General features: G+C 42.5%; 1 protein-coding gene across 1 annotated transcript in view; it reads left to right on the top strand.

Moving 5' to 3' along the window:
* Positions 1–16,886, top strand: part of LOC144827554 (uncharacterized) — a 324,901-nt gene that overhangs the window by 268,623 nt on the left and 39,392 nt on the right. The window contains exons 5-6 of the mRNA XM_078685816.1: positions 4,606–4,739; positions 11,601–11,724. Coding sequence (XP_078541942.1) covers positions 4,606–4,739; positions 11,601–11,724 — 258 coding nt within the window. The remainder of the gene's footprint in view (positions 1–4,605; positions 4,740–11,600; positions 11,725–16,886) is intronic.

The following is a 16,886-nucleotide window of genomic DNA, read 5'->3' as shown; positions in this document are numbered from 1 at the left end:
TTTTCACAGAGCCATTGCTGGCATATAAGGTGGAATTTGTGATGTAAACATTTTCCAAAATGATGTCCTAATCTTTGGTGGAACCTGGCTGAACATAATGAAAGAGCGTATCAAGCACTTGATTGATTTCATGAACGTGAGTTAACTCTACGAAAAAGTGTCCTTTTGGTGTAGAGATTTTTTTTTAATCTAATGCACATGGTGAATATAATCTTACCCTAGTTACTACTTTTGAGAAATTAAAAAAAACTCCAACAAGGATGAATTATTGTCATGTTTAGGTATAATAGAATTTGATGTTCAATTTGAAAAAATATTTGTCTGAAAAAACTTTTGACAGGCAGGTTTTATTACATAAAGGTGTTGTATTCAATTGGAATGAGGAGTGTAGTCTAGGGTTCAAACACGTCAAAGAAGATCTTCCATGTTTGAAAGCATGTGTAGTGACAACCGATGCGAATGGCAAGCGTTTAGCTGCTCTTCTTTCCCAAGTTTACTACGGGCTTGAAGAAATCATTGCTTTTGCATTGAGAACTCTACTCTACTCTGTCATTGAAAGAGACGCTTAGGAGTTAATTGGGAAGTTATTATTTTTTTAAACTTTTTTTTTGTACATTTGTTGTGCCCGCTGATCACAAAACCCATGTGAGATCTTTGAGAAGAAAGGTTATGCTATTTCTATAAGAATGAGAAAATTGGTCATTAATTTACAAGAATATACCGTTGATATTCTATACTTACCTGGTGTGCAAAATTTTGCTGCAGATTTTCTTTTATGTCTGGTTAGTTTAGAAGACAGCAACGAATTGTATGTTCAAGAGATGTGGGATGACGAGAAAGTTTACATTATCACGAATGGTGCCATCTACAAGCAAGAGTGGAAAAGGAGTTTGATAGAGATTTATTTTTATAGACTGTAGCTAAATATATGAGTTCTGGGTGGCCCAACAAGACTAGTTTTCTTGATGGTATTAAAACGTGTTGGTTGGTAAGATCAACTCTCTGTGAAATATAAATTACACTTGAGGGGTTCCCATTTAGTCCCTCCAAAGTTCCTACATAACCATGTTTTCAGTTTGGCTCATGACGGTTATCTTGGTATGGTCAAGACCAAAGAGAGATTGCAGACAGACTTTTGGTGGCCTGAAGTGGAATTGGAAGTTAAAAAAGTGTGAGTGAATGTGTTGAGTTCACTAGAAGTGACAATGTTTTAAAAATCTTCACCCCATCCAAGTACTATAGAAAGGTGCCAGATTATCCATGGCAAGACTTTTCTTTTGACTTCGTCGGACCATTAAAAGGAGAAATTACATTCCCCTATATGTTTGTGATGGTAGATTTATTCAACAGGCAGCCAGTGGTCAAATTGGTTTGAGATGTTTCTTCAAAAAGGTCTATATACACTCTTCAAGAAGTATTCGTTGACTATCTTGACTGACAATGGTGTTCAGTTCTGCTCTAAGTTTGAAGAGTTGTTCCATTACTTGTGGGACTAGGTACAAGAAAGGGGCGTTATATCATCCTGAGTTCAATGGTATGGTTGGGAGGGTCATTAGAACCATGAAGAAAGCATTCAGTTTCCAGGACAGCTGAACATGATTGAAAAGCAGAGTTGATGAGAAGACTTTAAGCCTACAGGCGAATACCACATCAAACAACTGGGAAAACACTCTGTGAGTTGTTTAAGAAAATCAATCTACCTCTAAGTTAGTCCTAGGTTGGATGCACTGGCTAAAATGTTGTACCAATGTTTCTACTCAGGATGACTACCGTGTGCCTGAAAAGAGATTTGCAAACCAAACGAAAATAACATTTTGACCACAGAAAAGATGCAAATGAAATGCATTTTCATGTGGATGAAAAGGTTTGCATAAAGGCTCCTGCAGGGTCTGTGGAATTGCATGGAACAAGTAAAAGTGCTGGATCGGGCACAAGGATAAAGCTTTCTCCGTACTCGGGGGTGTATATCAAGACAACAACCCGGATGTATAACAGTAATCCCGAAATTTGAGGCACAATACTTGGATGACTTCTGGGTCAGAATTATCACCGAAGCAGAGGACTCTAGAAGGGGTTACATTAGCCCTGAAGAAGTCGCTGGATTACTTCCCTCAAAAGCGAAGAAACACGTGTTGGCTAAGGCTGTTAAAGATTCAGTGGCTATACAATGACACCATCTACTGAAGAAAGAAAACAATAAAACTACAGAAACAAAGAAGATGGCTGTTGATTTATATTACAGTAATTTGACTATACACTTTTAGCGTGTGCAGGGGATCAATGTGTATGGTTTTGTGTGGTCTGTGACTGCATTCCAGGGAATGGGGTGGTATTTCCTACCTCTTTAGCACCGCATGTAACTGGTATATATTAATATTTTTGGGTGGATATCTTTGGAAGCGCCTTTCTTCTATTAATATTCCACCCAAATTTTATAGAATAGTACATTCCAAGCTCTTATAGCATGTTGATGTTTGAAGTGCAGTTGTAGAGCGACACTTACTGTAAGGCTGTGGCTAAGGTGACAATAAAGAGCCATTTCTTGTCTCCATCAAGAGTCTGTCCACTCATTTCATACATACCTTCAAATGCATGTAAAAACTGCTCGTGGCCTATGGGTATTAAAATACCTCGTAGATGTAGTGCCATATCCTGGAAACACTTGCAACTACTTTCAGCCGATGGTAAGCATGCCTTTCTAAGTTGGTAAGAGGTAATGAACATTCAAATTTCAGATGGTGTGTTATGGAAGCTATTTCCCCCAGAAGGAAAATGCTTCCTCGTTGTTGAATGAAGAAAAGGTTTAATGAGTTAGTGCATTTTGTGTCACTATTCTGAATGCAGAATTTCCAACCTTGTAGAAATTTCACATAATAACTTTCACAAAAACGCCTCAGAAACAATAACTGTTGTAGTTTTCCGGGATTGCTCCTAGAATTATTTGTGAATTCGTAAAAATCTGAAATTGGCTCTAAACATAGGAGCAGATTTCAGAGGAAATTCACAAGGTGCAAGCTGGACCACTTTCCTGTGACATATGTTAAAACTGCCCTATAAGTTTCAGATCCAGAGCTTACTCACAATTGACAAAGGTTTTCCTTTGAACGTTAAGCCTTTCCTGATGCCAGCTACTCTGAGCTCTAAAGGTCAACCCCTTTTTGTAATCTGTTTCAGATTACTGCCATTTTGTTGTGCCTAACTATATATGACCTACTCATCTGTGGAACCTCTTCTACAATTGTCCAGTTCAGCTCTGAGCTGGTGGCATTTATTGGATTAATGTATTCTATCTTTGTAATCACTGTTTATCGTTTATGATTGTGTTAAATGTGCACCTGATGGTATTTTGTAATGCAGCATAAATAACACTGGAAGCATACAAACAGAATCCCTGGCTTTTATGTAGTAGGTTTGTAGAAGGAATCATGGAACATGTTTCTCATTTCCGCAGCTGATAAATCAGGTTTTGATCTTCTCTTTTGTAGTTTTTCATTTGCTCTTAGTAGTTGATGAATTTGCAAATGAATGGAGCCAATTTTACTACGTAGGTAATTTACTTGTCATGTATTTTAATGTTTTTACCCGAGAGGAATAAAATATGATGGGAAGTCGATTTTGGTTAGTTTAAAATACGCACGTGAATATTACTTTCCCATTAATGTTATCACAATTTGCATATGAATATAATTTGCCCGAATGCACGCAAACTCCAAAAATGCTTACTGTATTGGAATTCTATGCGATTTTATTAGTATTACAAAAAAAGGGAGGACAGTATGTTGCAAGGTTATTTACCAGTTTCTAGTTTGGTGACGCTTTTCTTGCTAACATGATTGCACTAAAAAAAAGAAAAGTATGCGATGTTGCCATGTATTCATGAATAATAGCACTTTTTCACTTTTTGCATACTTCGTTCTAATTGTGTCAAATTTGTGTATGCAGACTCCCTAACACAGCAAAACAGAACTTTTGCCAATCATAAAAATGAAGGAAAAACTCTTGGAATGCGAATTTTCTAAATGTTAAAGCTAAATAGAAATGAAGACACTTTATTGAGTATGAGCTGTACAATTTGCTTTATTAGGACAATACCTATATTATCAAAATTAAAGTTCTGTAACTCGAAGGAAGTGAAATGTGTTAGAGATTTTTTTTAATTAGCATCACATGATGCGACGTCTGTTTCTATGCAAAACACTTGGACGGGCGCATGTATAAGAAAGAGATGTATGAACAAACTTATATTAAATATAGCAGCTTGAAGTGTTATTTCTGTTGTTAACTCCTTTATAGAAGCTGTTACTGCATCTCATTTGATGCTAGGTCCATACATAGTTCAACTAATAACCTAAGTGAAAAACTGCAGATTGCATGACCACAGTAGTTTTAGGAGAGGTACTTATCCCCCACTTTCACACATTAATCTTTATCCATTTAGACTGGATTTAAAGAATCAGTTCTAAATCCTGTGGTACTGCCTGTGCTGCGCATAATGATGCTATTATGGAGCACGCTCGTTTCCCTCTGCGTTCCTCTCAAGGGTGTTTATGTGAAAGACCTTTTGTTTCTTAGCCTCTGTGACACGGTTTGCTTCCTGTCTTGCAGGAAGTGCTCCTCGAAATTGGCTCTGCAGAGGCACATGGGAGTGCACGCGGGAGTGAAGCCCTTTCATTGCCAGCACTGTGATTATAAGACCAGACTCAAGGCCTCGTTGATACAGCACATGCGAGTCCACACTGGTAAGACGAGTCTGAATAAAAACGTCATTCATTCTATTACAATCGTATTATCTGTGTTACACTCGTAATCCTACTTCAGTAGTTTGGCATTTCCGATTTATGGGCCTGATCACCAAGGAAACGTTAATTCTATTCTGCTCTTAAATTCTCGTTTCTGGCCAAAACGGGATTATAAATGTCGTCGTTGAAACACACCCAGAAATATCAGATGTGGTAAAAAACCTGGCATTGATTCCACCTGTCAAAAGCATATGGGATTGATGCTCCCTACCTGGCCTAGCATTGAGGAAAACTTGAGGAGACAGATGCATGGAGGTCAGTTCAACAACACAGGGGTAGCGGAAGTGACATCGCACGCCATTTGACCTTTACTTTCACTCACACACACATGCTTACACATACATTCATATTCACTCATACACACACTCTGTCTTACATTTGCACACTGTCACCCACAAGCATGAACAGAACATACATTTAAAAACAGTTTTTACTTACCTCAGCTGCCGGATAGTGTCATTTTCCATTTATCTTTACTATATTTTATACTACACTAATAGTGAATAATATGATGTTATTCACTATTAGTGTAATGAAAACACCTGACCGGAAACATGGAACGTGGTGCCTCAACCAAGATCCATAAGGACGAGCTGCCCCTACGTTCCTGGCACTGACTTTGCCACCTATGAGGTCAGGGGTTGCAAAGGCAGTGCCGGGGGTCGCAAAGGGCAAGCCAGGGGTTGCAGCTGTGACCCCTAGCGACCCCTAAATGACCTCCATGGACACATGCGGTAATTCCATTTGGCATGTTATTCTCCATTAATGGACCATTAACTTATAATAACACGTCAACATGGGGTAATATGGGAATATCAGTGGATTGCTGCAGAGTTCGACTGGGAGTTTGCCAGAAAAATGTGGAGTCTAAAATGTGGGGAGTTTTCTGGTGGATAGCCGTCTGCAATAGCATAATACATTTAAAAATGACTCCGTTGTTTGTGGGTTACCAGTGTAGTGACTTCAATGCCAGCTAAGTATTCTCACTTATCGAGCAGCCCAACATTATGCCGGCAGCTGAGTTCTAGACCAATTAGAAGCACTAGATAAGTTTAACAAGAGAAGCCAGGTACTTTGAATTTCCATAGTCAAGTCTTGACTGAATTCACCGGAACATGGAAATGAACATTTAAGAAAGGCAGGATTATTTTTAAGACTTTAAGATGGGCAGTGCAACTATTAGCTACCTTATAAGAGAAAGGAAAGGAAAGTATCTAGCAAAATTCCCAGATTTCTTACATGATGAACAATGTGTTGTGTTAAGGTGTGAGAGGAAAAAGCAGAAAAATCCAATTTTACAGATGAAATGTCTGACAGGATGGATAAAGGGAAGGAAAGAAAGGTAGGAGAGGGTCCAAAAGAAGGTAATCATTGGGCTGCAGTAAATACTTACATTTCTAGGTTCCTCAATTTCCAACATATGGGATTTCTGCCCCCTCTTAGGCTGTTGCAACAATGTGTTAGAGATGCATTTACTTGTGCCAAAGGTCCATGTGCGTGACTTTGTACATGCCTCGCCCACTCCAAAATGCCCTGCTCCCTTCATGCCTAACTGGTTCTGCCAACCGATGCAGACCAGAATGGTACTGTTTTGCTTTTTTTTTATTTATTACATTTTTTTGCTTTGGAGCTTCACAATGTAAGTGCGCTTAATACTCGTAAGACCAAAGTTTTGTAGTCAGTACAAGCCACTGATGACTAGCTTCACCCAGCACCTGAATCTAGGACATTGATCCACGGAGTCTGCTACCTTTTATTTACCTGCCAACAATTCACAAATGTAAAGTGGGAGATATTGAAAGAAAATCAGGAGAAGGCCTTTTCCCCACTGACTTTTTGAATCAGAGGTAATTACAATCGAGAAACAGGTAAAATGAAGCCAATTTTTTCTTCTAAAACCGGGAGTCTCCCACCTGAATCGGGTCTGTTGGCCATGTATGCTGTTATCTTAAATTCTTGTGCAATATTTCTGTTCTTTTTCATGGGGCATCTTATGTTCTCTATTGAAACTGTATCCAACATTTGAATAATGTCTTTAACAGCCCTGTCCATTTTTAGTCCCTGAACTTGATCTATCTACACTGGCATAAGAAGGACCTGGTACCGAACGGGCACTCATATTGGCATCTAATATGGAAAAATTAGCACCTTACAAGCTTTTTTGTGGTTGCTAGTTTTTCAACTTTGTCACTGTTACTACGTCTTCGGTGTTGGGGAGGAGTGACAGCACCACTTACGAAAACATGCTTAGGTTCCAGTCCAATTCCCTTTCCCAGGCTAGACTCAAAGCCTCCTAATTCTCAAGGCTACTCTCACATTACCTTTTTGTATCATGATTTCAAGTTAGTCACAAGCCATTTCAGGTAAAATGCCAGGCTTCCATAACCACTGCAAGTGACCAAACTCAAAGAAAACCTATTTCCTAGTAAATTTCAGATTTCAGTTCTCCTTCTTTGGAATTTGACCATGAAATGTGTGAGGTGGTTTCAGTGTCTATAGTACATGTCAAGATGTCTGCATGTAGTCAGTAAGACAGAAGATGTTAAAAAGGCCAACTCTACTAGGGCACTTCGTCATTTTTAAAAGGTCATTAAATGTACCAAAACCTGTCTCTGTTCTGTACTAAAACACTTTCATTATAATATAATGATTCCAGGTCATATTAAAACTAGTAACAGCAAAACCATATTAGAGCCCACTTTATCTGTAGGTAAAATATTTGATTAAGCTAATAATTCTATATTGATATGTTTGTTGTGAAACTTTTCAAAAAGCAAGTTTGTTAGCGAATGACCAGTGCCATAACTTAAAATGATGAGGCCTCCTTGTAGAATGTGAAGAGGGACCCTGAGACTCCCATACCTCAGAGACACTAATTGGTCTTGGACGGATTGGAGCCCTTCTGAAGTGTTTGGGGTCCACCTGCACTGCAGGGGCCTGTGTTACGCCCTTGCAAATGACATGCAATCTATTTTCTGGAACACTTCGATTTACGTGAAATGGCCTGTTTGTAGCAGGCCTGCCGCTCTTTGAAACTTCCTCAGAGGGAATGCATTGGTCCACTTATTAAGGTGTCAGTTTTGGGGGTATCAATCTTTAATACCTCATCAATGGGCGACCTTATGAAGGCTCACTTGTATATATAATACTATCAACAAACATGAGCGATATACCTCCGTAGGACTTTACCTCTACCAAACAAAACTATGAAGACTCAACTTCAAAAAGGGATTCAGCTTCTTGAACTCAACTTATATGAGATCTGATGAAGTTGAGAAAAAGGTACTTTTGAACGAAACGCGTTGGATGGATGTTCTTTGTGGCTGAAAGTCTGTTATACAAACAAGACTATTACGCAAATGGATATAAAGTAAAGAAAGACCAAAACAGATATCTTGCAACATTTATTGGATTTCTACGGACTGCAATCTTTTTCCGGGTGCACCTTTCCATTTGTATTTTCAGGGGTAGACCAGCATTGATCTGAGGATCTTTTATCTTTCTATTATAGAGATGGATGAGCAACTGAAGGCTTGAGATAGACGTCATGGACCCTTGAGTCAAAAACGAGCGGAGCCTCTGAATGGCTTCTGCTGCCTACCCTCTCTCCTCAATCATCCGCCTCTTCCGCTGCCTCCCCCCTCCACTCTTGCTGCAGAGGAGGTGCTAACCAGCGCTGCGTTGTCTTTCTATTGTAGATGGGCTGAGCTTGAACACTGTGAAATATACTTTGAAAGTGCTCGGGCAGGGGTGTTGTGCTAATAATTTTTCTCTAAACACGTTCACAGCATTCAGCAGGGTCTTGAATGTCGACTCATCTGAAATGTTACCCGTGCTCCAGGAAGTAATGAAAAATTCAAAAAGGCCACATGGTGTGGGACAGTGTGAACATTTGCCTGCAGCTGCAGTTCACTTGTGTCATGTGTCCTCTATGGGATCTCTCAGATCTTTGCTTTACTAATGTTTGTAATTGCCTTCTTTAAAGGTGTTGGGCGTCTCCTGAAATCTACATCTTTACTAACTTGGGAGAAGCAGGTCAAAATAGAGTATCCTGGCTTCCCTTAACTTAGTCATCTTCTTCTGTCAACTTAACTTACCATGTAATACATGGATCTATTTAACACAGTGCACAGATGTAGCGCCTCAAAGAATTAAGGATTACCTTCTGGTTTAAAATGGGAGATTGAAAGTGATACCCATTTCTTGGCTGAATTATACAATGTGAATCTAGGAAACCTGGGATCAATTCTGCCTTCCAAGTTTGAACATATTGAGTGGCTCAAGGCAATAACATTATTTCTCTGTGCCTCTTCCTTAATGTTCACATTTGAGAGCACAGCGAAAAAATATCAATACAATCTGTCTTTTATGTTTTAATGTACTATAATATTCCTCCATCTATAATAACAACCCAGCCCACATATATAGTATGCGTGACAAGTGACCTGCAGCTTTGTTTACTATTTGCATCGATGTCACAGCAGGGAGTGTTAATGAATGTTTCTAAGTTAATGTGTAGAAACTCTTACTCCTAATAAAATCCACTCAAAGTATTATTATAATTTAATGCACTATAGAGGAACATTTTCACGATTCTTTATCATATTTTTAAATGACGTTTATAGCATGATTTACTTGCAAACTATGTTGATGACTGGGCTCGTGTTATGGCTTCTCCACCTGGGCTCTCCCTATTAATTTGCTGACTTGTCCAACTCTATTCTTTACCCTCTTACAGTGTCTGCTCCTACAGAGGGATATTCTTCACCGTTAAGACCCCACCGTGAGTTTCAGCCAGGCTAATTCGAGGTCATAGATGTTACTTTTGCTCTAACATTTTGTAATTTTATTTTTTGTAGTTTTATATATATCGCAAACTTAACCTGAAGGTATTGGAGCGCGTCACATGAGCACCAGTTACGTTACACAAGGACACATTCCTTTTTGGTAGGTGCCTGAGAGATTAAGTGATTTGCCCAGAATCACAGTATGTTGAGCTGACGCCGAGACTTGAACCTGGTTCCCCAGCTCCAAAGTCGGCAGCTCTGACCACTACATTTGGTCCAAGCAAGGCAAATGCCACAGTTCTACTCTTGACATTATGAAAACAAATGTCCATCTGCTTCAGGAATTCAGCTAATGCATCTTCATCACCCTCCATGGAAATCTCCTTTCTAATGAAACCATTGGTCATGTATTTATGTATGTATAAGATTTATAAAGCGCAGGAATCACCCCCGAAGGGGTATCTCCGCGCTATAAAGGGTAGTCTTGTGACTAGGGTCTTCACTTCATCACCACCTGCTAGAATAATGTTGGCCCATTGACCATTACATCCCAACTTAGCAGGGCCTTTGGTAAGATGGTCTCTGCGTTTTCTACGGAACAACAAATAGTGCTCTTGTCATAGGCCTTCAAGGATTTCATCAACAAGTTGCTATGTAGAAAGTGGTGTGCCCCACAGTTGGCAGAGGACGCTGCACAGAGGTTGGTTTGACTGTTTTCCTGATTCTAAATTTAAACCACCACCAAGCTGCTAAAACTACACTATATTTCAGTCACCGTCACTTGTGTGGCAGATCACACCATGGCATGGCTTGACTGAATCCAAGTAATGAGAGGGGGAAAGACTAGTTGTTGCTTTCATGGTCCCTCAGTGGCAGAGATTCTGGATACTGTTCTGGAAGACTCTGGACGTCCTGGGGTTAACTTGCATAACCAAATGTAATACTCCAAGAGGGCTAGTAGCATCTTTTATTTCAGGTAAGTAAGATGCATATTTCGATTTAAAGCAATAGTCCATTCCACTTCCTCTTCATATATATTATCGGGATAATATGCAGAATTGACCTACTTTTCAAATCATAGGTCTGTTGGCTTTGCGGCAGAATAGAAATTCGAACTGTATAGCTCCTGTATTATGCCTTTAGTGCTTGGTGTTTCTCCTTTTGCGTATTTCTTGGTTGGGGCATCATAACTTGTTATAAGCTTTCTTGCACTGTGCTCCTGAGACCATGGGCCATATGTATCAAGGCCAAATGGGTTCGCAAACGTTTGCAAACCCATTTTCGCTAAATGATATGTATGAAACAATTTGGGTGCAAAACAAGGAATCGCAAAATTTGCCATTCCTTATATTGCGATTGCATTTAAGGAATCGCAAAATTTGCGATTCCTTAAATGCAATGTATCAAGGAAAAAAAAATTCTAAAATGCCCTTAAGGAATCGCAAATTACCACCAACTTCTAGTTGGTGGTAAGTTGCGAATTCTTTCAAAAAGGCATTGTTTTAAAAATCAAAAGGTGCCATGTGACGCTCATACATGCCCTTAGGGCATGTATGTGCGCCATATGCACACACATGTCATTTTCAGGGGTGCAGCAGGGTGTTCTTGAGACACCCCTGCACCCTTGAAATTATTCTCAATTTGCGATTAGTAAATTGCAAATCGCAAATTGAGAATAATTTCACATTCATTTCTATGGGCCTCCTGGCCCATAGAAATGAATGGGAAATTATTCCTTAATGGCGATTAGCAATTTGCTAATCGCAATTAAGAAATTTTAAGGAATCGCTAAAAAATAGCGCTTTTCTTCATACATACCATTTTGCGATTTCTAAATAGCGATTCCTTAAAAATCGCTATTTTGAAATCGCAAAAGGGTATGTTGATACATATGATACAAGAGTGTTTCCACGTCTAAACGATCTGTATGTTCCTCTCTGAACACGTCTCTTTTGAACTCCAGGCTCTAATCAGTCATCTTGGTTTTGGTGGTGTGTTTCCTGTGTTTCCCTAGGCGAGAAGCCTTTCAGATGTGAGATGTGCTCATATGCTTCAATCGACGCCAGCTCTCTGCGCAGGCACTGCAGGACCCACACCAGTGAAAAGCCCTACAAATGCCATGCTTGCTCCTATAGCTGGTGAGTATGGCGCGAGCTGATTAGCAATGTGTGAGTTTCTTTTGTCCCACGTGGCAACTGTGGCAGGGTAGAAGGCTGCAGAACAATGCAGGCTGGAATTCTCAGAAGTGTTGCATTTTAATGACCTATTAATATTCCTTTCTGGTCTCCCTTGATTCTACTTAATGTTAATTGAACGCGTTCAATGCATTAGCACATTCGAGGATGCGGGTATTTCCAAAGCTGTGCAGTCCATTTAGTAACCATGCGATTTTGTGCAGCCAACTGTGTCCTGGTGACTTCCTTTAAGAAACACTGCCGTTATATTTGTTTCTGTCTTACCGCTATATGTATGAAGGGACCGATTAGCGAATCAGAAATTGCGAAAATTACCGAATCGCTAAATCTGTATCGCTAATCGGGATGTATCAACGCATTAGCAAATATTTAGCGATTCGGCCACAATCGCTAAATATTTGCACAATATGAATCAGCGATTCCCTAAACGGCCAAACTCGCAAAATAGCGCGACCCCGCCCCTAAATACGCAAAAATAGCGCGCCGCGTCGCTAAATTGTGCGACCGCGTCGCTAAATTGCGCGACCGCGTCGCTAAATAGCGCGACCGCGCCCCTAAATACGCTAATTAGCGCGACCGCGCCGTGAAATAGCGCGACCGCACCCCTAAATACGCTAATTAGCGCGACCGCGCCGTGAAATAGCGCGACCGCACCCCTAAATACGCTAATTAGCGCGACCGCGCCCAGCAAAGCGCTAAATTGAGAGGTACCCCCGTGAAAAATCGCTATTTAGCACAAACTGGAAACATCCAATTGCAATCCTGATGCTATATGATGACATCACAACCAGGAAGAGAGTGATTTCCCATGGGGCATCTGGAGTGAGACAGAGAGAGTGAGAGTGTTGTGTGCAACTCTTGAGCCATGTCAGAAAGTGGAAGCCAGGATGTCCCAGCAAGCCAGCAGGAGCAGCAAGCAGGGGAAGCAGCCAGGAAGAGGAAGCTCAAGTTTTCTGAGCCTGAACTAGAGACCCTAATCACTGAAATGGTGCAACACCATGACTCATTATTTGGGGCCACTTCCCACAAGGTGCCAGAAGCCAGCAAGAGAAGGATTTGGGAGGGCATCCAAGCCAAAGTGAATGCCCTAGGAGTCACCCACAGGACAGTTGATGTGCTGCGCAAGCGCTGGTACGACCTGCGCCAGCGCTCCAAGGAGAGGTTGGCTGCCAGGCTGGAGCAGTCCCAGCTCACCGGTGGGGGAACCTCCAACGTCCAAGACTCTACACCACTGGAGGAGCTGGTAGAGGGCACACTGCCTCATCAGAGTGTTGCGGGCGTGTCCGTGCTCGACAGCTCAGCACAACCATCAGCAAGACCAGGTAAGAAGCATGCCTCCCCACCCTAAACCACCCCCAGAACCCCCTGAGGCGACCTAGGGATTAGGGCAACCACATGTCAGGCTAGACCAAGTACACAGCAATGCATTATGGGAGATGTAGTCACAACAGTCAGCAATGTAGAAAGTAGCATGAGATTGTCAAATTGTACACATGTGCAGGTCAGGAGAGGTGAATGACACAAGTAAAGTCAGGGAACACTGTGAAAATTTATTAGTACATCACCTGTGATGATCAAATAAGTAATGTGTGCTGTTCTATCCACAGCACCTGCAAGTGGGAAAGCTACAGCCAGTGCAACAGAGACAGGAGCCAGAGGCTCAGGAGAAGGCAGGCATGGCCATGATACAGATGGGGAGGACAGTCCTATTATCCAAACACAGGGACACAGTAGGAGGAACGTGAGGCCATTCAGAATAATGGATGATGAGGAAGAGGAAAATGACAATGTCCAGTCTGAAGCACCAGTACCCCAGCAGCAGGAGTCCAGAACAGAGTCCAGAGGCAGGCGTAGACCCCGCACGGCCATCAGCACCAATGTGCAAGAAGAAGAATCAGTGTTCGCCGGTCTTGAAATGCACATGCTCCAGGTTCACCGCCTGCAAGCGAAACACATGAAGGCCATTCAGAGAGAGATCAGGGCAGGGACCAGAGGACTACGCGAGGAAATCAGGGGGGCTGTGCAGGAGCTGACTGCAGAGATGAGAGCTGAACGCGCAGCCAGGCGCAAAGAAATTGCCCGCATGGACCACTACACGCGTGCTGTTAATCGCCTCGCCTCCTCCAACAATATGCTGGCAAGGCGTGCCATAGAGACCCAGCGAGAGTTCTCGCATGGTATCCAGGACATAGCCACTGTGGTAGTGCAGTCAACTGCCACCCTGGATGAGCTGCGTGCGCTGCGTACTGCTGGACCCGGGGTGCTTACCCCCAGTGAGGAGGACTCACAGTCGGTGCGGAGCACTAATACACCACCACCCACTGTTGAGAGGCGCCGTAGTGGCCGGAGCAGCAGGCCTGCCCCACAACAATAGGGACTGCATCAAAATGACTACTCCGCACAGGGGGTATATGGGGCCAGCAACTGTGTAGCACTTGCTATACCAATGACTGTTTAGTTGCACTGTGATTTGAACATGTGCTTTTGTTAAGGAGAGTTCATCCTGCATTTTTTTGGAAGTCACATTGTTGGTTTTGGAAATTAAACACGTTTGCAGAGCAATAAGTTGTCATTGTATCATTTTTACTCACCTAGAAGTAGTTCCGCATGATCTCATCACGCCTCTGGCGCCCAGCTGCAGCAGCAGCTACGCCAGCTTCCATGTGTATGGGTCCGGGTCCCTCCACGTCCGAGGTATCTGAGTCACTCGACTCCATAGGTGTCCCTTTCCTGGTCGCAATGTTGTGGAGCATGGCACAAGCTACAACAATTTTGCAGCATGTCTCAGGGCTGTATTGAAGGGCACCTCCACTTTTGTGGATGCATCTGAATCTGCTCTTCAGAATCCCGAAAGTTCGCTCGATGGTGTTTCTTGTGGTAATGTGTGCCCGGTTGTAGCGGTGCTCCCCAGCAGTGGCAGGATTCAAGTAGGGTGTCAGGATGAAGTCCCTGACTGCATAGGCACTGTCCCCTGTGGGTGGAAGAGTTGAAAGGTCAGTCAATGTGATGCACATGCAGGTCATGAGTAATATGGGCTGACAATGTGTGCTGTTACCTAGTAGGTATCCCTCTCCAAATTCCCCTCTTGAGAGTCTACGGTATAGGCCACAGTGACGGAATATAAATGCATCATGTGTGCTACCTGGGTACTTTGCCACTATATCGGTGATAATGTTTTTGGCATCACACACCATCTGTATGTTCAGGGAATGGTAGCATTTCCTGTTCCGGAATACATACTCTATGTTTGTGGGGGGTGAAATGGCAATATGTGTTCCGTCTATACATCCTATGACGTGGGGGAAATGGGCTATGTTATAAAAATCCTGCTTAGTCTGTGCTAGTTCCTGTGGGGTGCTGGGGAAGTGGATGTGATGTTGCATCCTATGTGTCATGGCGTCGAGGAATGCATGGAAAAAGCGCGACAGGGCACTTTGAGACACCCCTCCTGCAGTGGCTATGACCCCCTGGAAACTACCTGAGGACAGCAGGTGTAGTGAACACAGGACCTGGATGTGTGTGGGTATGGCTTGGGTCCTGCGGGTGGGGTGTTCTAGGTAGGGCCTGAGTTCATCAATCAATTCAATTATGCTCTCTTCCTCCAGTCTGTAATGGGTGTGGATATCCTCATCAGTGCGTTGGAAGATGGTAATGCGCAACCGGAATATCCTCTCCTGCCGTCTCCTCCTCTGCGCCAGAGCTCTCACTCTTCGCCTCCTCACTATCATGTACAACCCGGACATTGTGGTAGGGAGTGTGTTGCATTCTGGGTTTCAATTTATAGTTTGCACCTGGTTACCACCTGCTCCCACTTGATGGTAATTGCGAGGCGCTATTTAGCGAATTTGCTTGATTCGCTAATGCAAATTGGTTGATACATTCCATAGCGATTTCAGAATTGCGATTTCCGCTTTAGCGATTCTCGCTAACGGATTTCTACGCTAAATAAGGATTCGCTTTTGTATTCGCTATGTTGCACTTTCGCAACGTTTGGAAATCGTTATTTACCGAATCCTTATTTCGCAAGCGTATTTTGCTTCATACATAGCGAATAGCGATTTTTTAGTCGCTAACGCTATTTATTGCGAATCGCAGCGTTTGCGATCGATTTTTGGCTTCATACATATAGCGGATGGTGAGTTAAACGTGCCTCAGATTGGAACTATGACACGAGATTGGAGATGGGGGGCACTGATTGGGAGAGACATTTAATCCTTGCATAAGGGCAACGAGGAAGAGGAAGCCTACGGACCAACCGGGGCTTGCTTGATTGCTAGCTTGAAAGAAATGAATTAGTCTCCTGGGCTATGGCATTTCGTGTTAAAGAGGTCATTAAAACTCTGCACAGCCTGAACACAAACAAGGCCCTCAGCTTTGAGAGTGTTGTGGTGTCTTTAGCAGTGGTCACCCACCTCAATCCTGTAGATCATCAATAGTTGTCCTCATACAAGAAGGGCAATCGCCTTCCCCGTCAAATTATTTACTAATTTTGCGTCTGGATGGAGTGGGTAAAATCAATGGAAAGCTCTTATTGATCCAAGTGAATGTATGGGTGGAAAGTGAAAATATATTTTTGGGAACCAAGGCTGGGTTTAGGAAAGGACTGAGTACCATTGTCAAGGCCATGAGGCGTTACGTAATAGGCATAAAGTACATTCAAGACAGAAATGTTCCCCTTTACATGGTCTTAGACACAGTAGACGAGAGAGAACCTTTCCTGGATAGATGAATATCCTGGACCAGCTCCTAAATGTGCTAATACGAATACACCAACAACAACAGCTAGAGTTCGATATGTTATGGATGGGAAATTCACAAATAACATTATAATAAATGTTGGTGCCTGGCAGGGATGTGTTTCTTCGCCCCGCTTCTGTTTAACCTGTATATAAACAATGTCCCTTACTTTCTATTAGGCATTGGGAGAGGTGTGGCGCCACGGCCAGGGCGACTGACGCCGGTAGCTGGGGATAACAGTTCGATTCCCGGCGCCAGCAGCAGATTAGCCCAGCACCATGTGACTCTGGGCAATAGCTTGCTTAATCTTACCGACGGCCCACAGCGCCTGGAGACCCTTACGGGTGATTGTTGGCGCTTTACAAATG

Source organism: Lissotriton helveticus, chromosome 4_1, assembly GCF_964261635.1.
Source record: "Lissotriton helveticus chromosome 4_1, aLisHel1.1, whole genome shotgun sequence".
Lineage (NCBI taxonomy): Eukaryota > Metazoa > Chordata > Amphibia > Caudata > Salamandridae > Lissotriton > Lissotriton helveticus.
Note: the sequence above shows the minus strand (reverse complement) of the source record. Positions and strands in the feature narration are given on the sequence as shown.